The 26,373-nt window shown below is 37.5% G+C and overlaps 1 protein-coding gene across 1 annotated transcript in view; it reads right to left on the reverse strand.

Annotated features, from left to right (window-relative positions):
* The window catches only part of RLF (RLF zinc finger), an 88,581-nt gene extending 62,277 nt beyond the window's left edge, over positions 1-26,304 (reverse strand). Inside the window, exon 1 of the mRNA XM_040231571.1 lies at positions 26,044-26,304. Coding sequence (XP_040087505.1) covers positions 26,044-26,280 — 237 coding nt within the window. The 5' untranslated portion in view covers positions 26,281-26,304. The remainder of the gene's footprint in view (positions 1-26,043) is intronic.
* Between the last annotated feature and the right edge of the window lie 69 nt (positions 26,305-26,373).

Raw genomic sequence — 26,373 nt, forward strand, 5'->3', positions numbered from 1 at the left:
ATATATTTTAAAAAAGTCTCATTAAATGTTTACTGAATAAATTTACCATTTTACTGAATAAATTCATCATTCTATTCATTTGCCATATATTTTTTCATAGCCTACTCCAGTAAGGAGCTAGGTACTAGGGGGAAAGACACAGGGGCCTAGTCTGGAGCTTTCAGAATGAGTCAACACAACCTGACAGTTGAAACCACATTTGCAAATTAACCCACTGCTGGCTCATGTATGCAAAGAGCAGCGTGGAGGGAACAGAGATGAGGCTGTTCTTTCCACAGTCCCCCCGCCTTCCCACTCAGAAGCTCCCGCCACCAATCTAATATCTTCTGACACAGACGTCCAATTAAGCCTCCCAAATCACACAAGATTCAATACCCTGGGAGTACTTATGTTTACAGTTTCCCCTATACTTATTTATATATTTTTTATCTTCCTAAATCTATTCCCCCTTATATGTTAATCACATTAAAGAAGTGTCCTTCAGTGCTATATTTAAAATGGATAACCAGTAAGGTCCTACAGTATACAGCACAGGGAACTCTGATCATTGTTATGTGGCAGGCTGGGTGAAAGCAGAGTTTGCGGGAGAATGGCTGAGTCCCTTTGCTGTTCACTTGAAACTGTTACAACATTGTTAATTGGCTATATTTCAATATAAAACAAAAAGTTAAAATGGTTAAAAAACTTTTTTTACAAGGGAAGTGTTCTTAACATATCCACTATGTGAGTACTCTGGACACTGAAAGAACCACTGGAACAATCTTCTTCACTATCATCGTTTTTAAGAACGCCAAGATTAAACTGAATGAATTATAGCCATCCAAATAACATTACTTTGCCAACAAAGGTCTGTCTAGTCAAGGCTATGGTTTTTCCAGTGGTCATGTATGGATGTGAAAGTTGGACTGTGAAGAAAGCTGAGCGTCAAAGAATTGATGCTTTTGAACTGTGGTGTTGGAGAAGACTCTTAAGAGTGCCTTGGACTGCAAGGAGATCCAACCAGTCCATTCTAAAGGAGATCAGCCCTGGGTGTTCACTGGAAGGACTGATGCTAAAACTGAAACTCCAATACTTTGGCCACCTGATGCGAAGAACTGACTCATTGGAAAAGTCCCTGATGCTGGGAGGAATTGGGGGCAGGAGGAGAAGGGGACGACAGAGGATGAGATGGCTGGATGGCACCACCGACTCGATGCACATGAGTTTGGGTGGACTCCGGGAGTTGGTGATGGACAGGGAGGCCTGGTGTGTTGCGATTCATGGGGTCACAAAGAGTTGGACATGACTGAGTGACTGAACTGAACTGAAATAACATTTTTAAGTAACTCATGTAAACAAAATTCCATCAAAAGCAGAAAAGAAAAATGGGAGTCTTTTATTTCTCTTTAGAAATTTAAATTTTAGACACCAACAAAACTAAGAAAGGGGCAGTAAATGATAATTATGACTCTCTCAAGTTCACTGGCATTCTTCAGAAACCAAATTAATGACCAAATTAATGGCCTCTTCTCTTTGTTTCAGTAAACTTATTTATTCTACTAAAGTTTACTATGTAGCAATAATGTGGAGGGTAACAGAGATGAAGACTCCATTCCTGCCCTTAAAGAACTAAGTACACTTAGCCTGATCAGGTACCATCTTTATTTTAAACATTCTCACAAAAAAAAAATAAATAAATAAACATTCTCACAGGAGGTTCTCATTCGTATCTCAGGCAGATTATCTCTCAAGTCCTTGCTATATACCTCAAATGCCTGTTAGACATTTCCATCTGGATGTCCTATTCAAATCTAAAATTCAACATGGTGAAAACAAACATCTTCCCCAGCAAATATGCTCTTCCTCCTATGTTCCATCTGTCTCTTTTCAGGAGCCAGAGCTAAAAAAAACTATCTCTGAAATCACCACTCCAAAGTTTATTGACTCAATGGCAAAAACGTTAATACCTTTGTCAATGATCTTATGCTTTATTTCCATAGCCAGTGACCTAGACCAGGCTCTGAACATCCTTCATCTGGAACGCCATAACAGTTTACTTCTCTAGGTTAAATACTCTTCAGTTCTGTGTATGTGTTATAATCATAACTTACTTGTACATAAAAAATTGATGCACGGGGGAAAAATTAGAAGGAATTCAGCCATATTAGTGTTAGGAAGAACTACTGGAAGGACTGACGCTGAAGCTTCAGTATTTTGGTCATTTGATGTGAACAGACGACTCAGTGGAAAAGTCCCTGGTGCTGAGAAACATTGAGGGCAGAAGGAGAAGCAAGTGTCAGAGGTGGCTGGATGGCATCACCGATGCAATGAATATGAACTTGGGCAAACTCTGGGAGATTGTGAGGGACAGGGAGGCCTGGAGTGCTGCAGTTCATGGGGTCGCAAAGAGTCAGACACAACTGGGCAACTGAACAACAGTAGTAGGATTATAAACAATTTTGTATCATTTTTATGTTTTTCTGAAATTCTTTCCAAATTTTCTTTATTAAGCATTATTATATTTACAGGAAGAAGGAAAGATTATCTCCCCTTATCCCAATTCTATCTACATTCCTCACTATATGGTTTCAAACAGGTTGGTTAGCTTTTGGACTATTCTCTGAAAACTACCTTGGAAGGAGAAATTTTTTTCATAATGGTCATTTTTTATGCAGGGATGCATTCCAATTTAAGACTCAAATGGTTTGAGACTAACTTTTCCAGTAGAATAATCATAGTTAATATTTTTGAGCACATACTATGCACTAGGTATTTTCCTAAGAGCATCACATGGTACTAACATTTAATACAATAACCCAAAGACGTAAGTGATTTATCATCAGTCGATTTTTAAAAAGAGGAAACAAAAGCACAGAGAGATTATTTTCTGAAAGTCACCACTGTAGTAAATGCTGGATTTAGGATTTGAACTGTGGTCATCTGACTCCAGAGCCCACACTTAACCACTTCGCTACAAGACTTTCAAGAACGCACAATTCTACAACTATTTTACTTGTATTTTAAATTCTGCCCCTCCTGCCCCCAAGCATTAGGTTTAATCTTTCACAACAAGTAGTATCATGGGCATCACTTGATCTTCTTCCCAAGAGCTGACAACATTTAATTCCCATTTAAAATGACTGCTTCTGGGGAAAGTTTTTCAGCAATAGTGAGATTAACGCTCCACACTTTAGAATGTTGGTGGTTCACCCAGAAATGACCAATGGTATCTGGTACTTGGTCCTTATTGTTAAATCTGTCTATATGTGACTTTTAATAGAAGAGGATTTGCATTATTTCAAATTTTGGCCATTAAGTGAGAAATCCTATTGATTTTAATTTCTCAACATGTAAAATTCCCAGAATTAAATAAATTTGAGTAAAATGTGACTGTACTATGACAGACAGACTTCCAGCAGGGGTAGCACTTCAGCTGGATTTCTGAGGATGGGTCAAGTTTGAAAATGCGAAAGTGAGGGGAAAAGAAATTCAGGTAGACAGCAACTTGAACAAAATCAGAAAAAATCAATAGAACAGATGGGGCAAAACAGTGACAAGACTTAACATCACTTGGTGAGGAAGCATGGGAGATTTCTCTCGAAGAGACTAAGCTGGGTGTGAGATGAAATGGAACAGGAAATGCACAGCTGGCTGCTTACATTCAGAAAGTGGCTAAATTACAACTTTTAAGTCTTACAACACACATGGCTATCAGACTGCACCTCACACTTTTTATATTGGTTATAGTTGGCTTTTTAAACCCAGAAATATGACTCGTTACTTTATCTACCTCCTATTTATCTATTCTGATTAACTTTTCACTGGATGCAATCCATCATCCTAGCTGACCAAGATTATTTTTAGATACTGATTCTGTCATGGTATTTATGCTTTCTAACTTCATTTTCAATTTTTAAAAAATATCTTTTGCTGGGCTTTCCTGGTGGCTCAGTAGTAAAGAATTTGCCTGCCAATGCAAGAGACACAGGTTCAACCCCTGATCCAGGAAGATGCCACATACTATGCAGCTACTAAGCCTGTGCACCGCAACTACTGAGCCTGTACTCCAGAGGCCAGGAGCCGCAACCACTAAAGCCTGCAATAAGAGAAACCACCACCGTGAAAGCCCGCGCACTGCAACTGGAGAGCAGCGTCAGCTCTCTGCAACTAGAGAAAAGCCCCTGGGGCAACGAAGACCCAGTAAGGCCAAAAATAAATATGTAAACATTTTATAAATACATCTTTTGCTTTAATAAAGTAATAAATTTTGTAATAAAATATCCTTTATTGTTTGAAAATATATAGATAAGTGGAGAAGTAAAAATAAAGTCATTAATAAACACTACCACTACTCCCAAAACAGACCACTGTTAACAGATAAAATTAAGTTTCAGGGGTTTTTATGCCTAAATAGTAGCATATTAATGGACTCAAGCTATATTATTTTGTAAAACTTTCAACACCAATATTTTTATACCTCATGTGTATACTACAATTTATTACTCAAGTCCCCGTTTCTGGACATGATGGTTTCTAACTTTTCATTACTATGTAGAGTTAGAAATTTCTATATGCAATATTTATATAATTATTATAATATTTAGCACAATGTTCTATAAATAGAATTGCTGGGTCAAAGGATGCATAATTTTTAAGAATTTACATAGTGCTAAATTCTGCACCAGAAAATTTGTTCCAATTTATATTCCTATTATTTATGTAAGATATCGACAGATTGAGAAATTATCACAATTATTGTACATTACAATCTAAATATCTTTTCAGGGTCACATGGATAGGGCAAATACAGTTTTGTTTATTCAATTTACAATCCTTCCATTACTACTGTAATTGAATAAAAGTTTTCATGTTTATGATATTAATCACTACAGCATCTATATGGTATCTTCATCTCAGTTATCAATAATAGTAAGGAAGAGAGCTTGAATGAGAACAGTATCAACAGTTAAACTTCCCCCCAAAATTGAAGAGGAACAAATTCTAACTCATTCTATGAGGCCAGCATGACTTTGATATCAAAACCAAAGACTCCAAGTAAAGAAAACTACAGACCAATATCCCTTATGATACAAAAATCATCAAAATATTAGCAAGCTGAATTCAATGGCATATTAAAATAAACTATACACTATGACCAAGTGGGATTTATCCCTGGAATGCAAGGATGGTTCAGCATATGAAAATCACATTAAGAGCATGAAGCAAAACAAACCTCACGTCACCTCAACTGATGTAGAAAGAATATTTGAAAAATTCAATAACCTTTCATGATAAACACTCAACCAACTAGGAGAAGAAAAGTACCTCAAAATAATATAGACCATGAATGAAAAATCCTAATATTATACTCAATGGTGAAAGACTTAAAGCTTTTCCTCAAAGGTCAGGAAGAAACATGTCCACATTCCCCACTTCTATTTGATACAATACTTGAAGTCCTAGTGAGAGCAATTAGGCAAGAAAAAGAAATAAACGGCATCCAAACTGGAAAGAAAAGTAGTATCACTGTTTGCAGATGACATGATTTTATATGTAGAAAATATCGAAAATTCCACATCAAAAAAACTAACCAAATAAACAAGTTCAGAAAAGTTGCACAATATGAAATCAACACACAAAAATCAGCTGTGTTGTTTTTTTGTTTTTGGGTGCAACACACAGCTTGCAGGATCTTAGTTCCCCAGCCAGGTATGAGAACACAGAGTCCTAACTACTGGACCACCAGGGAATTCCCTCAGTTGTGTTTTTATACAACAATGAGCAATCTGAAAAAGAAGTCAACCATTCCATTTATAACTGCATCAAAAATACAGGACTAGTGACTTCCCTGTTGGTCCAGAGGTTAGGAATATGCCTGCCAACGCAAGTGACATGGGTTTAATCTCAGGTCTGCCCACACGCCATTGGACAACTAAGCCCATGTGCTCCAATTACTGAAGCCCACCCGACCTACAGTCCGTGCTCAACAAGGGAAGCCACCAAAGTGAGAACCCGTGTATTGCAACCAAGAGTAGCTCCTCGCGCCACAACGAGAGAAAGCCCATCTGCAACACTGAACAGCCCACGGGTTACAACAAAGACCCAGTGCAGCCAAGAATTAGCAAACTTTAAAACCAGAGGCATAAACTTAACCAAGGAAGTGAAAGACTTACACACTGAAAACTATAATATTAAAACTTAATCAAAGATGCTAAAGAAGACACAAATAAATGGCAAGACATGACACAAAAATGTTCATGGAATGGAAGACAACAGTGTAAGATGTCAATTCTACACAAAGCAATGCACAGATTCATGAAATCCCTATCAAAATCTCAATTTTTTTTGGGGGGGTGCATCTCAAGGGACCCTAAATTGCCAAAACAAACTTTTTTCCCCCCTATGTCACACTTTCTTATTTCAAAATTTACTACAAAGCTACAGTAATCAAAGCAGTGTGTACTGGCATAAACACACACAGACCAACAAAACAGACTAGAGAGTCCAGAAATAAATCGTCGTGTGCATGCATTGTGTGTGTGCTAAACTGGTTCAGTCATGTCTGACTGTTTGTTACCCTATGGACTGTAGCCCGCTAGGCTCCACTGCCCATGGGATTCTCCAGGCAAGTGGGTTGCCAGGCCCTCCTTCACAAGACCTTCCAGATCCAGGGATCAAACTGGCGTCTCTTATGTCTCCTGTACTGGCAGGCGAGTTCTTTACCACTAGGGCCATAAACCCTCATATATATGGTCAAATGATTTTCCAAGGTGCCAAGACCATTCAGCAGAGGAACAGACAGTCTTTTCAACAAGTGCTACTGGAAAAACTGAATATTCATATGGAAAAGAATTTGTCTCTTACCTTATACCATATACATAAATTAACTCAAAATAGATCTAAGATCAGACTCCCAAGGAAAAGAAATAAAAGCAAAAATAAACCCTAAATCAAAACCCTTAATCAAACTTAAAAACTGTTACACAGCAAAGGAAACTATCAACAAAATGAAATGTCTTTTTTTGAAACAGGGAATGGGGGAAAACATTTGCAAATGATATGATTGACAAGGGATTAATATCCAAAATATACCAATAACTTCTACAACTCAATATCAGAAAACCAAACAACACAACCAAAAAATGGGCAGAAGACCTAAACAGGTATCTCTCCAAAAACAAAACATACAGATGACCAACAGGCACATGAAAAGATATTCAACATCACTAATTATTAGAGAAACACAAATTAAAACCACAATGAGGTATCACTTTACATCAGTCAGAATGGCTATCATCAGAAAGTATGAAAATAACAAATGCTGGAGAGGGTGTGGAGAAAAGGGAACCCTCCTACACTCTTGTTGGGAATGTAAACTGGTGCAGACACTACGGGAAACAGTATGGTTACTTCAAAAACTAAAACTAGAGTTACATGTGATCTAGTGATTCTACTCCTGGGTATAAATACTGAAAAGACAAAAATTCTAATTTAAAAAGATACATGTACCCCGATGTTCACAGCAGCACTATTTATAATACCCAAGATGGACTGAGAGACTTCACTTTCACTTTTCACTTCCATGCACTGGAGAAGGAAATGGCAGCCCACTCCAGTGTTCTTGCCTGGAGAATCCCAGGGATGGGGCAGCCTGGTAGGCTGCTGTCTATGGGGTTGCACAGAGTCGGACACGACTGACGCGACTTAGCAGCAGCAGCAGCAGCAAGATGGAGAAAATGCAAGTGCCCATCAACAGACAACTGACTTAAGAAGATGTGGTACAAGTATGTGTGGACATGTACACACACAAACACACAAAATGAAATATTACCCAGTCATAAAAAAGAATGAAATGTTGCCATTTGCAGCAACACGGATGGGACCTAGAGAATATCATACTAAATGAAGTCAATCAGATAGAAAAACACAAATACCTTATGATATCACTTATATGTGGAATCTAAAAAATACTACAAATGAATCTATATACAAAAAACAAACTCACACAGAAAATAAATTTATGGTTACTAAAGGGGGAGGTGGGCGATAAATTAGGAGTACTATGGGATTAATAGATACAAATTGCTTCACATAAAACAGATAAGCAAGAAGGATTTACTGTATTACACAGAGACCTATATGCAATATCTTGCAGTAACCTATAATGGAAAACAATCTGAAAAAAAAAAGTAACTGAATAATTTTGCTGTGCACCTGAAACTAACACATACTGTAAATCAACTATACTTCAAATTAAAAAAAGAAAAAAGGAAAAAAAATAGATCTAAGAGCTAAAAATCATAAAACTCTTGGAAGAAAACAATGGGAAAAAGCTTCATGATATTGGATTTGGAAATTATTTCTTAGATATGATACCACAGCATTACGTAACAAAGGTAAAAATATATAAACTGAACTATATCAAAATAAAAACTTGTCTATCCTGAAAGCTGGACACTATCCTTGTGGTAAGAAGAAAACCTGCAGAACAGGTGAAAATATATGCCAAATCATATACCTGTTAAAGGATTAATATCCAGTATATATAAAGAAGTTTTAAAACACAACATCAAAAAAACAACCCAACGATAATAGGCAAAGGACTTAGACTTCTTCAGAGAAGATACAGAAGTGGCCAATAAGCTCCTGAAAAGATCAAACAGAATAACAACTGTTTGTAAAGATGTGGAAAATTTGGAACCCCTGTGCATTGTTGATAGGAATGGAAAATGGTGCAGCCACTGTGCAAAATGTATGGTTGTTTCTCCAGAAATTAAACTGAATTACCATATGATCCAGTAATTTCCCTTCTGAATATATACCCAAAAGAACTGAAAGTATGGATTTGGAGAGTTATTTGTACCCATGTTCATAGCAGCATTATTTACAATAGGTGGAAGCAATCCAAGAATACATCAAGGGATAGACGAACAAATTGTAGCATATAAACACAATGGAATATTATTCAGCCTTAAAAGGGAGACTTGACACATGCTACAAGTCAATAAATCTTAAAGTCATTATGCTAAGCGAAATAAGCAAGCCACAAAGTGACATATGTTTCCACTTATGTCAAATTCATAGACAAAAAGTATAGAATGGTGGTTACCAGAGGCAAAAATCAGGGAGGAATGGGAAATTAGCATCTGATCAGTTCAGGGGTTCAGTTTGAGAAGATGAAAATGTTCTGGAGATGAACAGTGGTGATGGATGCATAACAACATAATATACTTAATGCCACAGAAGTGTATGCTTAACAATAGCTAAAATGGCAAATTTTATATTATGCATAGTTTACCACAATGTAAAAAAATACCCCAAAAAGTTAACTCTATGTCTTGAGATTTAAGAAGTGCAATGTTCAAGAAACAGAAGTGGGTGAGCATGAACAGGAAGAGTGGGGAAAGAGAGGAGGATAAATTCAAATATTTCCCATTTCTGTTTTAGTAAGTCACTACTACTAAAGAGATCTAGGATACTTCTTCAATACGAAAAATTTAAAATCTGAGCTTTATCACTGGGGAGGATTAAAATTCTGAGGCATTTATGTAAAATAGTTAAATAAAAATGCCTTTCAGTTGGGGAGTCAATTTGCCAGCTAACAGTGGGTCTTGATTTTTTTAAAAACATTCAACTGAAATGACTGAGTACTCATTTTGAACCAGACATTGTGCAATGTAGCTTAAAAACCAACCAAACAAACAAAAAACCTGTGGCAAAACACATGTAACAAAATTTACCATCTTAATCATTTTTAAGCGAACAGTTCTGATATTAAGTATATTTACACTGCTGTGCTACCACCACCAACGTCCATCCACACAACTTGTTTCATCTTACAAAACTGAAATTGAGCCCATTAAACAGTAACTCCCCATCCCCCCTTCCCTTCACCCCCTGGCAACCACCATTCTACTTCTTGTATGTATGCAATATACTTCCATAATATTGTATTTTCTGTTTGAAAAAAGCAACACAGAGTGTGGTAATGGCATCAAGGTATACAAATAGAACAATGGAACAGAATAAAGTCCTGAAATAGACCTACATACATATGGCTAATTGATTTTCAGCCAAGTGCAAAGGAGATTTCTCAATTCAGTGGGAAAGCAGTCTTTTCAACAAATGCTGCTGGGACATTTAGATGCTTATATTTTTTTAAAAAAGAACTTCCATCCATCACTCACACAACACACAAAAAGTAACTCCAAATGGATCATAGATCTAAATGTAAAACCTAAAACAGTAACATTTACAGAAGAGAACATAGAACATCTTTGTGCTCTTAGGTTAGGTAGATTTCTCAGATATAACATGAAAACTATCATCAATAAAAGAACAAGTTGATAAATTGAACTTTGTCAAAATTAAGAACATGTGTTCTTCAAAAGACACTGGTGCTGGTGCTGCTGCTAAGTCGCTTCAGTCATGTCTGACTCTGCGACCCCATAGACAGCAGCCCACCAGGCTCCGCGGTCCCTGGGATTCTCCAGGCAAAAACGCTGAAGTGGTTTGCCATTTCCTTCTTCAATGCATGAAAGTGAAAAGTGAAAGTGAAGTCGCTCAGTCGTGTCCGACTCTTCACGACCCCATGGATTGCAGCCTACCAGGCTCCTCCGCCCACGGGTTTTCCAGGCAAGAGTACTGGAGTGGGTTGCCATGGCCTTCTCCAAAAGACACTGTTAACAGAGTAAAAAGACAAGCCACAGCCTAGGAAAATACATGCCAATAAGCCATGGCTTGGCTGCTTCTGGGGCCATCTAGTAATGTAGGCCTTCTCTTTCCTGTTAATGTCTCACCTAGTTTTTCCTTTAAGTTCTTGATAGTGTCTTGTGTGAGTTTACCAACAGTTCTGTCCACAATGTGTGGCTGACACTATGTTGTCCTGCCTCAGTTCATCCTTGTCATGATCTGCTCTCCCTAAGCAGATCTCTTCATGCCCACCCTCAGCACAATGGAATTTGTATCACAGTCAAGGGTGTTCCCTCCAGAGATACCAAGTGAACCAGTGACAGAATGTATGTAACTTAAAGGTGATACAAATCACCACCTCCAATCTGTCTACCCTTTGCCATCTAAGCCACAACATTTAAAAAAGCAAAAAAAAGAATATATTAAATAAAGGGCTTGGGTCCAGAAACACACACACTCCTCTCGAAACTCAACAATATGAAAACAATCCAATTTTTTCAAGTCAGTAAAGGAGTTGAAAAGATACATTTCCAAAGAAGATATATGGTTGGTAAATAAGCAGGTGAAAAGATACTCAACAAAAGTCACTAGGGAAATACAAATAAGAACCACAATGAGCTGCCACTAATTTTAGGATGTCTAAAACTATAATAAAAAGACTGGTTACACCATGTGTTGATCCGGAAGTGGAAAACGAACTCTCATACATTATTGTTAGGAATGTAAAACGATACTACTCTGAAAAACCTGACATGTGACCCAGCCATTCATTTACCCAAGAGAAAGAGAAAGTATTTGTTCACACAAAGACTTATACATGAATGTTCTTAACAGCTTTGTTTGTATTAGTCAAAAACTGGAAACAAGCTGAACGGCCAACAGGTGAATGGACAAACAAATCATGATAAAGCCATACAAAGAATACTCAGCAATAAAAGGAATTAATTATTAATATATACAACATAAAAGAATTTCAAAATAATTATACTGGCTGAAAAAAAAACCAAAAAGAGACTGTATAGGTTTTTTATGTAAAATTCTAAAAATGCAATGTAACCTATAATCTAATCTATATAGAAAGCAGCATAACTGAGTGAGGATAAAAAGTTATTATTGAAGGAAAGTAAGAAAGAGGAAATACAATGGGAGTAGAAAGAAAGTTCTAGGAGTGATGGGTATATTCATTATTTTGATTATGGTTTCATGGGTATAAAAATATGCCAAAGCTTATCAAGTTTTAAATATGAGAGGTTTACTGTATGTCAATTATACCTCAATAAAGCTATTTTTAAGAAAAGACAATGGTCCACAAAATGTATAAAACCATTAAAAAAATTTTAATAAATTTTACATTTTAATTGTCAGATTTACTTATTTCACTGCAATAAAATGTAAAAATTCTGCACATAAAGATAATACAAAAAGTGAAAAGATAAACTGAAAAAAATATATAATTCTGAAGTAATGACCAACAAAGAATTCAAACCTGTTAAGAAAAAGACAATCCAAATGAAAAATGAGCAGAAAATGGGAAAAGATAACTCGCAAAAGAGGAAATCTGAAAAGCAATAACTGTAACAAAAAAGATAAGCCACTCTTCACATCAGAAAAACAAAAACAAAAACCCACAATAAGATAGCACAGTCCACCCACCAGAATGGCTAAAATTAAACTGACACCACCAAGCATTGGCAAGAACACAGGGCACTAGTAACTTTCAAACACTCATAACTGCATAAGCTGCTACACATACTGTGGAGAGTAACTTGGCAGTGTTTATTATAGTTGAAGATAGGCCTCTGTATGAATCCAGGAATTCCACTCAAAGCATATACCCTGAAAGAAATCCTTGCATCCACATATAAATATACAAAGACAAGATGTCTACCCCAGGAGTTAATGTAATGTAAATGCCTCCAAATCCATTAATAAAAGAATGAACTGTGATGTGTTTACATAATGAAATACTACATATCATGAATGTCTCAAAAAATGGATGTTATCAAAACTATATATATCAAAAAGTATACATGTAACCAGATAACTCTTAGAAACAGTATTCAAAAAGCTTCAGAAGAATGCATGTGTGTGCCTTCGTGCTAAGTCACTTCAGTATGACTCTTTGTGACCCTATGGACTGTAGCCTGCTAGGTTCCTCTGTCCATGGGATTCTCCAGGCCAAGAATACTAGCTGGTTGCCATGTCCTGCTCTAGGGGATCTTCCCAATCCAGGGACCAAACCCACATCTCTTACATCTCCTGCAATGGCAGGTGAGTTCTTTACCACTAGTGTTATATAGTACATCATTTAAGTAAAGTTGGAAAACATAAGAAATAATACTATACATTATATTAAAATTCACAAATACAAAGTAAAGAGACGCCAGAGAAAGATTAAACAGCAAAACCAGGATGATGGTGGGAGGCAGGCAATCTCTGACAGCATACACAGGTAGCTTCAATTATTTCTGAGGTTGTGTTCATTTTAGCATTATGCACTTTACTACTTGTATGTTGGAAACATTTGTTTTGGAAAGTAGCATATCCTTCAAAGTTTTGAGCAAAACTAATTTTCAACCTAGATTCCTATACCCAGCCTAACTAACCCAAAAGAGAGGGGAAACCTCCTCAGGAACTACTGAAGAGTAACTCACACCCCAGATAGGGGAGTAAAGCAAGTCAAAGGCACGAGGGTCAGAAAACAGGATCTAACAAGGGAAAAAAGCAAAGACAAGTACTGAAACAACAGATGATAAAATGAAAATTAATTTAAAAGGGTAATATAAGTACAAACCATACAAAAACACAAGAAATACAAAGAGAATGTTCCACTTATTCTTCACTGAAATGCAACAAATGATAACACTTTAGTAACTATGTTTCAAACTTTTTCCATATATCACTGCTTTATAAAATAGTATATTATAGTTTTCTAACATTTTTTATAAAAAACAACAGATCCTGGATAATCTTTCATATCAATACATACAGCACTATCTTTTTGCCTGTTTTTTTTTTTAAGTTTTATTAAAGTATAAAGGAGATAGAGAAAGCTTCTGACATAGACATCAGAAGGGGGTAGAAACAGTACCCCTTATTGCCTGTTTAAATTTGAAAAAAAAAGATACTGAAATACACCAAAAAGGAAAATTCACACATAATCCTACTACTTTAAAGTTCTGTATGCAATCAAGAAGTAAAAGATCATGCTTGTGTTCCATCTAACTCTATTCCTACTCTCTACGGCCAAGTAACTCTGATAAATACAATTTGGTATGTCTTGGTACGTACACCTTATATACATAAACAAAAGCTTTCTGATTCTTTGTAATAATCTCCTGAGCTCAAACATTTTATGGCTCTGGGATGTTCAAGGGGTACTTGTTTTTTTGGCATTTTCAAACCCAAAACAAAAAAGCCCTCATCCATTTCAAGATGGATTTCTGGCATTCCTGCTTTCCCTTAAATTAGTGGGGTTTTTTCTCTTCTTAATCATACACTTGCTTCAAATTTTTAGTTTGGCAATGAAGCTGATTATAGAAAAGTGGCATGGAAATTCATCTCTTTATGGTCTACACCAACTGGAAGGAGAGATAATGTTGTTTACTCAAAAACATTTGTTTTAAATTACTACATAACAGTTAGGCAAGGGAACTGTTTTACTTACATTCCTGTTACCTAAGGACAACTAGTTGGAAGGTGGATAAATACATATGACCACCAAACACTGACTACTGCTCTACTCTAACAATAAGCAAATGCAATAGGAAAAAATGTTTAATATTTATCTTCTCCACTAGACAATAAGCTCAGTGTAGACCAGAACCCTGAGTAGTACGTAGCATATTTTACAATTATTTGCTTTTTGATTCTTTGCTAAGTTATTAAAGATATTATTTTTTTACAATTTTTTAAAAAATATTTTATTTTATATTGGAGTATCACAGATTAGCAATGTTGTGATAGTTTCAGGTGGACACCAAAGAGACTCAGTCATACATAGAGATGTAGCCATTCTCCCTCAAACTCCCCTCCTATCCAGGCTGCCACTTAACACTGAGCAGAATTCCCTGTGCTGTACAGCAGGTCCTTGTTGGTTACTCATTTTAAATATAACTTACAACTTATTTTTGAAGTTTGATTAAGATAGTTTCTCAGATACATATCTTTGATTAATATGCCTATATACCAAAACAAATTCAAACTAAGGAGATTTAATTTCAAATTCTCACTGCATCACTTCATGGCAAATAGATGAGGAAAAAGTGGAAACCGTGTCAGATTTTATTTTCTTGGCTCCAAAATCACTGTGGATGGTGACTTCAGCCATGAAATTAAAAGACACCTGCTCCTTGGAAGAAAAGCTATGACAAACCTAGACAGTGTATTCAAAAGCAGAGGCATCACTTTGCAGACAAAGGTCTAATCAAAGCTATGGTTTTTCCAGTAATTATGTAGGGATATGACTGCCCTCAATCTTTCCCAGCATCAGGAACTTTTTAATTACTCCCTATTTTATAGACAGGAATACAGAGGCAAAGCAAAGGTCACGAAAGGATCGGAATGAGGATTTAAAATAAAACCCCTTAACTTCAAATGTACGTTCCTGTGTATGTTCTCCATTTCATTAGACGATAAAACATGACTGACCAAACATGATGTTTTACCCATACTTACTGTTAGAACTTCATGGGATAATCTGTCTTAGGTTTAACATTCTCATTTACCAAGTCCTTTAAACATCAAAATCAAGATTTCACTATGAAGGAAGAGCCAAATAAGGATAGTGAGCATAACAACGAATGTAAACAATTTCAGCTCAAATTAGTAGAGTAGCTTCCACTGGGATGGCCATTTACCCTAGAGGGATAAATGATAACTCATCAAGGGGCAGAAATATAATACTAAAACTTTTTTTTCGTTGCACTATGTCTTTGTTGCTGCATGTGAGGTTTCTCTAGTTGCAGCGAGCAAGGGGCTGTTCTCTGTTGTGGTACGTGGACTTTTCACTGGGGTGGCTTCTCCTGCTTCAGAGTACAGGCTCTAGGTGTGCAGGCTTTGGCAGCTGTGGCACACAGCCTCAGCAGTTGTGGCTCGAAAGCTCTAGAGTCTAGGTTCAATAGTTGTGGTCCATGGGGTTACTTGCTCCTCGGCATGTGAAATCTTCCCAGATCAGGGATCAAACCTGTGTCCCCTGCACTGGCAGGTGCATTCTTATACAAGCACCATCAGGGAAATCCAAAATTGAAACTTTTATTTAAATTAGTCTTTAAAACCTCACACTTTTTATACTTCTGTGTTTGCTTGTTCTTTATATATTGGTATTGCATTAAAAATTTTAATATTCATTTATTTCAATAAGGATGCACAAGGCAAATGTTTGGAGATGACTTACAAAATAATCCTTAGCAAATGTTTCCCAATAGAATTATTTACTTTTGAAGGAGAATCACATCTAAAAGTTCATCTCATTTAAGTAGCAATTTGAAGCCCCATAACAAACTGATTTGGCTCAAGGTAACACATCCATTCAGTGAAACTTTATTTAAAAATGTACAAACATAACAACACAGAAAAAAAGCTAATGAAAAGCACGAGGGTTTTTCCATTTATTCAGCTATGAATTAGTCTTTCTAAAGATTCCCAAATCTCCCCAAAATAGGAACGATCAATAAATGTCTGTTGGAAATGAGTACACTGACAAATCTCTCACAAAAATCACTAACTTGTATCATACATTCCAACGGCCTCAGGTGAGGCCACAACTAATTCTACAGTGTGTTCTGCTTCTTGAGAACCTCAAGGTCACACTGAATGACCAGACACAATCAAATTTTAGTGACTTTTAACTAATAACATTTTCAAATAGAGGTAAGTTTAAAAAGTAAAGACAAATCTCACAGGGGGAAAAAGTAAATACCTAATACACATGAAAAAATACACAAATGTTGTTAATTTAGTAGTGTAATAGCAATTATCTGCCACAACCAGATGGGCAAATATTAATAAGTTCAGTAATATCAGAAATGGCAAGGCCAGTATCTATCAAAATTTTAAAAACCACTCTCTTTAGTCCAGTATTGTGATTTCAATTCCAGAAATTCATGATATGGATTTAAATAACTGGTGCTTAGTGTTTAAGGTTATTCACTTCAGTATTTGTGATTACAACAAAAAAGAACACAAATGACTTAACTGTGGTGTACTGATACAGAAAATTGTCCTCAATATAGTAAATTAAAATGCAAATTTCAGAAGAGTGTATATTTTGATTTTTTAAAATACACGAGACACTGTTAACTTCTCTGCCAAGTGACTGGAGGAACTGAAGGCAGAAGAGGGCTTTTACTTTTCCCTTAAAACTTTTCTGTAACTTTATATACTCTGCCATGAACATTGCTTTCATAGTTAAAAAAAAGTTTTCAGTTAAGACTGTTGGGACTTCCCTGGTGGTCCAGTGGCTAAGACTCCACGTTCCAATGCAGGGGGCCTGGGTTCGATCCCTGGACCGGGAACTAGATCCCACATGCTACAACTAAAGATATCAAGTGTCACAACTAAGACTCAGCACAGTCAAATAAATAAATAAATTTTTTTTAGTGTTGATGGTTTTGCTACCTGCACAATTTGAAAAGATATCTACATTAAATGAAATAAGCAAGTTTTAGTATATAAACTTGACACTATTTTTTAAAGACAGTATGTATCATACAGAAAAATTATGTAAGTATATGAATGAATGATGAAAATGAAAAATATTTTAATGTATTATAACTTTTAATTTCCAAATTGTTATCTAAAGAAAATGTATCACTGAAATATAGAGGGTATGTGATAGCTTTCATTTTTACTTTCTCTTCTTTTATTCTAATTTTTTACAATTAGAATGTGTTTATGAGTTAAACAGTGAGATTGCATGGTACTTTCACTTTTTCCTTTATGCATTTATATGTCTTGTCTTAAACTTCTAGAAAGAGTATGCATCAGTCTGGAGTCACAAAAAACAAAAAATAAGTGTTCAGTTTTATTACCTTAAGATATTTCATATACCTTAAACATATATATATATATAAATATATATATACATGAGAAAAGAAAATGAAATCACAAATTAAAATACACCTATTTTATACAATCCTTTATCATAAAAATACAATTCCCAAGCTAAGTCACTTATTCTATCATACCTGGTAATAATTCTTATAAGTGTCCATATTAAAAGGCATTACTGTTCTGGCTAATGTGGCACACTCAGGTTATCTCTTTGGGAGTAAAAATACTTTAAAACCAAATAAATGTCAGCACAATCAGCTACTAGATCCCCCCTCAAAAGGACAAGAAAAGGCCTCAAAAAACACATTGAGAAATCAGTATAGCACAAAAGTGAGGAGAAACAGATAAATACATCAGTATTAATAGTTTCCAAGCTAGCTGTGTTGCAGAAATACAGGAAAACCTAGATGAATAAACCTGAAGTCAAAATATGTCTGAAATGCAATTCATTCTCAATTTCCAAAAAGTTATAATACATTAAAATATTGTTCATTTGGGACAATAAGTATAATCTAAAAACTGCAAAAACTTTGGAGGGAAATTTTTTTATAAAAAGCTCACAGTCGTTTAGGCTGAACCCAAGAAATCAAAACTCAGTGGTGTGCAGAAACATAAAGCAATCAACTATTCACCACAGTGATTTGCTTTACTATAATGAAAGCAAAACATGGGATTTGGGGGCTGATACAAGGTTTAGAACATGGCAAAATGTTTTATAGACACTCTTATCTTAGCAAATGTTATACAAAACTTAAATGTCTTTCTAGGAGTCACAATGTGTCTTATATTTTTTTAAAAAAAGCATTTCTCCAAACATCATCCCAACTTACATGAATACAGAATCCTTATTTCAAGAAGTGTTTATGAATACATGTATTTCATGGAGCAAACATAATTTAGGAAATGCTGATTAAAAAAAAAAAACAGCATAGGCTCTGGAGCCAGACTTCACCACAGCTGTGTGATCTTGGGAAAGTTACATAATTTCCCTGAGTCTCAGTTTTCTATCTGTAAAAGGAAAATACCACCACTTACCCAAGTGCCTGGCACACAAAAAGATGCTCAATAAATTAAATATCTATTTTTTCACATGGTTTCCATGTTGGCTTATGTCAGCAATGAAAGTTTCAGGAATCTATTTTTTTATATCAATTTGCAATCTATGTTCGGGTTTTCTAATATGGTGTCAATCATATCCAAAATAAATACTTCAATCTAAATAAACCTTGCTGAAAAATTCATTACTTTAAATGTTTGTGGAATATAAGACACCAGGGGAAGTTCTTAGAAAATGTAAATAAAATTAAAACGAGAATCTACTTTTAGTTAATCAAAATACAAGAACAGTAAGACCTGGTCCCTACTGGAAGCAGCATGACCTTCTTGACAAATAAAGTTCTTATTTCTTGATTAAGATAGGTTAAAACTCACTTGTTATTCTCAAGACGTCTAGTCAAGGATTTATGGAAGGAAGGAGACAAAGGATCAACAAATACTGACTGAGTAGCTATTAAAAGCCAGGGACTAATATAGGTAGGGGTAAACAAAACAATCAACACCCTCATACTGCTTACATTCCAGGTGGGCATACAGACAAAGAGACATATCAAACAGTAGTCAGTGATTAAAAGAACTATAAAAGAGTGTTAAGGAGTCAAAAAAAGATGGGGATGAGCTGCTTCAGATAAGACAGTCAAGGGAGACCTCGGGGACACGTGTCAGGTGTCTAGAACAGAATGAAAACAAGTATTTTTTTTGGTCTGCGAATGCCTCTGCGGTCTTGAAATAAGTGACGTTTTCTATTTAGATTTTTTACCAACGTGGTTCAGAAGAGCATGATCCACTGGTAGGCACAGAAGTCACTAGAGGCTACAGTAAATGACAGCACCCAAAGCTCCCACTGCTTCACAGATCACATTTACAATAATGTTTTGGTTATATGCACTGAAAAACTAGCTTTTGTGATTATAATTAACTGTTCTCTAGTTCCTATATAGATTTCTCCCAAGAGAAGGCAGCACAAGAAGGAAAGCTAATGCATTTAAAAAAAATAAAAAGATATTGCTCACGAGTCTTCATGGCCACCAACCCCAAGGAGTTTGGAAGACTGATCCTTGCTATCTCGGCATCTCCAAGTCATGTACGCTCAGTCCTGTCTGACTCTCTGCGACCCCATGGACTGCAGCCCGCCAAGCTCCTCTGTCCATGGGATTTTCCAGGCAAGAATACCAGAATGTGTTGCCGTTTCATAATTCAAGGGATCTTCCTAACCCAGGGATCGAACCCGAGTCTCCCGAGTCTCCTGAGTCTTCTGCATTGGTGGGCAGATACTTTACCACTGAGCCATCTGGGAAGCCGTAGCATCTTTCTCAGTACTACATAACGTCTCCTATTTGCCCCTCTCCATCAACTCTAGCCCTCATTTCACACATGTAAATGTGTACCTTAATATGAATGTAAGCCAAATTGACAAGTAATGTCTCTAAGAAATGACCAAAATCGCCTATCCTGTTTCTTCACAGTAATTTCCTGTGGTAAAACTGCCTTTTAACATACCAAATTTTACATTAGGTGTTCCTACAAAATTTGTTCAACATATTAGTTCTGTGGGCCAAGCACTGTATTAATTTCTAGGTACTAAGAATAAAACAAAGACTTGTTGGCTTACTAGTCAATACAAGAAATAAACATGGAAAAAAAAAATTCAGGTACCATGCTGATGTACAAGATGCTACTGGAGTACATATTCTACGTGGAAGAGTCACCTCATTCTATCTAATGAAATCAGAAACTGTTTGAAAAAGCTTCTTACTCAAGCCAGGTATTCAAGGACAGATAAGCAGATGAGTTAAGGGAGAACCCTGGGATTAATCAAGCAGACGGAGAGATGAACACTGGGGTGATGATAGACAAAAAAAAAGAGAGAGAGTTGGGTGTAAGGGGTGGAACAGTCCAGATCCTAAAAAGCTTTCCTTGCCAGGTTAATAAGTGTGAATTTTATCTTCCCTTTGGGGCAAAAAAAAAAAAAGGAAGAATTTTAGTGAATAAAGTGACCAACAAGATCATGTTTATAATTTAGAAGGAACACCAAAATGGACTGTAGATAAGGTCACTTGGAAGGCAAGGAAGATTAGTGAAGAGCTGCAAAAGGACATTATGAAGCCTGAAAAAGAGTTAAAACCAAATAGGTATATGCAAGAAAAAGAGTTAAAACCAAATAGGTATATGCAAGCCAGAATCAAGATTGCTGGGAGAAATATCAATAACCTCAGATATGCTGACGACACCACCCTTATGGTAGAAAGTGAAGAGGAATTAAAGAGCTTATTGATGAAGGTAAAAGAAGAGAGTGGAAAAGCTGGCTTAAAACTCAACATTCAAAAAACTAAGAATATGGCATCTGGTCCCATCACTTCATGGGAAGTAGATGGGGAAACAAAGGAAACAGTGACAGACTTTATTTTCTTGGGCTCCAAAATCACTGCAGATGGTAACTGCAGCCACGAAATAAAGACACTTGCTCCTTGGAAGAAAAGCTATGACAAACCTAGATAGCACATTAAAAAGCAGAGACATTACTTTGCTGACAAAAATCTGTCTAGTCAAAGCTATGGTTTTTCCAGTAGTCATATATGGATGTGAGAGCTAGACCATAAAGAAGGCTCAGCACAGAACTGATGCTTTCAAACTGTGGTGTTGGGGAAGACTCCTGAGAGTCCCTTGGACTGCAAGGAGGTCAAACCAGTCAATTCTAAAGGAAATCAACCGTGAATATTCATTGGAAGGACTGATGCTGAAGCTGCAGCTCCAATACTTTGGCCACCTGATGCAAAGAGCCAACTCATTAGAAAAGACCTGGATGCTGGGAAAGATAGAAGGGAGGAGGAGAAGGGAACGACAGAGGACAAGATGGTTGGATGGCATCACTGACTTAATGGACCTGAGTCTGAGCAAACTCCAGGAGATGGTGAAGGACAGGGAAGCCTGGTGTGCTGCAGTCTGCGGGGTTGCAAAAAGTTGGACACAACTGAGCGACTGAACAACAGGTATATGCAAAGTGTCAAAAGAAAGCAAACAACTAAAAGGAAATCTATTAAAATCAAAGAAAACGTCACAGATAAGGTGACATTTGCACAGGGCCCTAAAGAAGGAAAGTCAGCCATGCAGAAAATGTGAGAAAGGATAGAACAGCACAATGAAGGGGCTTCCCTGATAGCTCAGTTGGTAAAGAACCGCCTGCAATGCAGGAAACACTGGTTTGATTCCTGGGTTGGGAAGATCCAATGGGAAGGGATAGGCTACCCATTCCAGTATTTTTAGGCTTCCCCTGTGATTCAGCTGGTAAAGGGAAAGGCTAACCACTCCAGTATTCTGGCCTGAAGAATTCCATGGACTGTATAGTCCATAGGGTCCCAAAGAGCTGGAAAGGATCAAGGGACTTTTACTTTCATTTTTCACAGCACAATGAAAGGGAATGACCTAAAAATGCTTGATGAACTGTGTTCTTGTTAAAGTAGTAATGCCATCCTTTGTAGATCAGTCACCTGGGAAATATTTACTAAAAGCCTAATATGTGTTTTGCATCTTGATGAATCCAATGACAATTAAGATCATCTTTCCAAAATAATGCACCTAAAAACTTGTAGGCACAATTTTAGCCACAGAGTAACTAAGATCCCATACTTGGTCCATGGTATCCAAGTACAGTAATTCTGAATAAGACTAGAACTGGGGTGGTGGGACTGGCTACTTAAGAGCTAAAAAGTAAGGTGGGAGCAAGGCTGTTATGACTTTTCATCCCAAGAAATCCAGATAACTCAGTTTCAAAGCCACTGGCTTTTTACAGAGATTGTTTTATCTAGTCCACACAACAATGTATTTACATAGAGAACAATAAGTACTATTATCACATTTACAAATGAGAAACTTCGGTTTAAAGAAAATTAACATGACCCAAGGTCACACAGCTAGTTTAAATGATAAAGATGGTATAGAATGACAATCTGACTTAGGCCTTTGGACCCAATCACTAATCTAGGGAAAACTGAAATATATTCAATACTCACAGAGTTAACATGTAAAAATCTACAAAGCCACTTTTAGTCCAAAACTGGAAGTGTTTCATAAACAAGGATTACTCATAAAGCTATTGTGCCAATACTCTCAAAGTATAATCATTCACTCAATAATGTCAATTTTGTAATGAAGTCTACTGTAAAGTCTTCAAAATCTGTGTTACAAATACACCAACCAGTTGGAAAACTTCAGGAATCTGGGTTCCCGAAACATAGTAAGAACCTGAGAGGATATCATCAATTTTTCAGCAGAACAAAGAAAGACTGTTTTCTGGAGTTAATTTTATCCACAATGTCTGGCAGACAATGTTTTTAGAAAAGGAATGGAGGGAAAGGGGGAAAGAAAAATCCACATCCAATAGTCACTGAATACAAATTTTCACTGACTACGACTTCATCTAAAGATCATTTTCTTAGTAACTATTACTTATGAAGTTTCATTTTGATCATCTTTACAAACTTCTGAAAATTGAAAACATGCCCAGAATGAAACAAGCTTCTTTATCCTTTCATATGCTAGTTTATTTCTTGACTTGGTGCAATTCCAAAGACAGAGCCATTTCTTTTAAGTGCTGCAAAAGCTAGAGGGAATATGGTCCCAGCCTGTTGCAGGAGGTTCTACTTTGCACATTTCTAAGTCCCTAAGACAGTATCTCTAACTTAAACCCATGATAAAAATATCTTTTGTGGCAGTTAAGCATCCCCGAGAGCATAGATGAGGCCTTTATGATAATATAACATCACTACTTCTCTTTACACATTCGTCAGGTACTCCCTGTAGGACAGGTCCGTATTTCCTGCACTGAGTGCAATGTCAGGCACACACACAGTCAGTAGGTGAAAAAATCTGACTCTGCCTTTCCAATGTGAAACCAAACGCTATTCAACCAAATTTGGATGGTGAAATTATTCCTACTTCATCATAAAATTAAAAAAAAAAAATCTGTATCTGATAAGAAAGGACACCCTAATGACTGGGCTATGGGGAAAAATGTGCCAAAATAGTGTGACAAATATTGTGAAGAGTTGAAGATAAACTTTCTGCTCTATTTGTATAAAGCATTACAAGCAGATAAAGGTCAGAAAACAAAACATAATCTCAGAGTCACATTCTGCCCAAGGTTATTAGCTAGTAAGTGGTAGAGTCACAATTAAGACCCAAATAACTCCCAATCCAATGTGCTTTTTATTACTACATATTGTCATGATACTTTTATTTTATTAGTGTAAAAAACTGTTTTGGGAAATTTTCAGACTAAAAAAAAATAATTCACTAAAAAAAAAATTACAAAAATATTTTCTTTTAAAAATTCTTCTGTGCCCTCACATTTAAGTGTTGCAAAGACAATACATTAAAAATCAGTCAAAATCGAAGCCGCCAGTACTAGGCTTAAAGCTCTGTGTGTGTGTGTGTGTGTGTGTGTGTGTGTGTGTTATTCTCTGACAAGCTTCAATTTGATTGGTTATATCCATTCCTGCTATCCTTCCAAGAAGACTACGAAAGCTTAGAAGGCTTATCCCAAACCAACAATTCTTCTGCTCTCCTCCTCACTAATCCTGGTCCAATTAGTTCCCTCTTCTCCCAAAGCACTGTTTTCCTTCTCATCTCCACCATTAACACTACAATGCCACCTCCTTTCCCAATACTTAACAAGACTCATTTTCAACCCTTCAGGCACAGGGCCTTCTCAGGCCACTCCATCTAAATTGGCCTCTCCCAGATACTTCTAAGTATTGATATGTATTACAGTCTGCAGTTAACTTTTACATTTATTTTTACTAGTTGACTGTCTTCCCATAAGATGTCCCATGAGCCCCGCCCCCCTTTGTACAAGGTATCCTCTTCCATCATCACCAAAACTGCATCGGCAATACTGTTATTTCTGCTACCTCCTCCAAATGGTAAACTCATCAAGGGTAAATGCTGTCTGATTCATGTTTCCTCAGCACTTGGCAAAATGTCTGGCACCATCCTATGGAGTCAGTAAAAGTTTGTAAATTTGTATAGTAAGAATGTTCACTGAGAGTGAAAATGCAGAGGACACCTTAGTACTTCACAGTTCAGGGTAAAGGCTGCAGGTTGTCGACAAACTAGAGTGATACAATGTATGGAAAAGATTCATTAGCAAGGACAAAATCCATTCAAGAGGAAGCGCTTCTGGCTCAGCAGAGAGGAGGGAGAAAAGCAATCAATCAAGTCAATTTTTGATCCTCCTCCGGACCAACAGAGCAAATTGTCCCTCAAAATAACAACTTTGGAACACCGCAATTTATTCTGCACGCTCAACTACTCATTAAGAGCCCAAGTGCCAACACACTACGATTATTTTGCATTCTTTAAGGTGCACCAGGTGAGAAGCAGAGGGGCGGTTCCAAAAGCTGATTAGAACAAGCAGACGAAGAAATAATCATGGTACATCTTCAAATTTACAAAGAAAAATCGCGACGTGATCATGGAAAGAAAACTCAGCATACCAAGAAATATATAATCATAGGTTAGGACCCACTATGGCACAGAAATGGTCATAGAACTGCCAAAACAGACCACACTCCACATCTTTCCCAATCCTCTTCTACTCAAAGACCCGAATAACCATTGCAAGGATTAAGAGCCTCATTTCTGGCAGCACAATTCTCCAAAGAACATAGAAAAAGGGAAAGAACCGCTTTAATACCCCCTCCCCCCCTCTCCAAAAGGCAGCCAAAACCAACCAACCAACCAGCTCCACCATCCCTAAACAGAAAGCCCTAGACGCCTTTCAAAGCCAACTGTCATACCTTTCAGGGGCCCAAAAGACGCTGACTCCAAAGATAAGTCTCTGGCCCCAACAAATACCTCCGAATTATTCAGGAAAATGCAGGCATTCCAATTTGGAGATCTGCACTCAAAAAAGGATCTCCTAGCAGAAACGAGCAATCAATCTTTCAAGAGGCAATGGCGCTCCAACCACCCGGCTGGGGGACAGGCAACGACGACAGGGCACGGCCCTTCCAGGGAGCCGCCGGCGCCCTCCCAGCTCTCAGTCTGACCCAGCGCAACCCTCCCTGGCGGTGGCCAAAGTCGGGCACTTGGCGGAGGGGGGCCAGCGGTTGGGCTTTCGAACTGGGCCTTCCCGGGCCCGGGGGCGCGGCAAGACACGGAGGTGGCGCCTTTCAGTCCAGCCCCGGCAGCAGCAACGGATCCGGGGCCTCTTCCCCTGGCCTCCCCGCCCCGCCGCCCTCAGCCAGCCAGTCCGCCCCTTACCTGGCAGAAGCTCCGACAGTAGTTCAAAGATGAGACCTCCGACACCTCCTGCTCCCTCAGTTCTGTCTCCAGCTGCCACAGACAGGGTCGCAATCCGGAGGCTACCGGCGCCGGAGATGCGGGACTATGGCCCCGAGCCATGGACTCAGTCTCGGTTCCGTCTCCGGCTCCGGCTCCCACCGGAGCCTCAGCCCCAGCCCCGGCGGTGGCGGCGGCGTCTCCCTTTCCGTCCGCCATCTTCCCACGGCCCAGCAGCGCGTAGGCAACCAAGCCACGTGACTCAGACCTGGCCCCGCCCCCGGCCGACCGCGCGTGGTGACGCACTCCGGG

This window comes from Oryx dammah, unplaced genomic scaffold, assembly GCF_014754425.2.
Source record: "Oryx dammah isolate SB20612 unplaced genomic scaffold, SCBI_Odam_1.1 HiC_scaffold_28, whole genome shotgun sequence".
Taxonomy (NCBI): Eukaryota; Metazoa; Chordata; class Mammalia; order Artiodactyla; family Bovidae; genus Oryx; species Oryx dammah.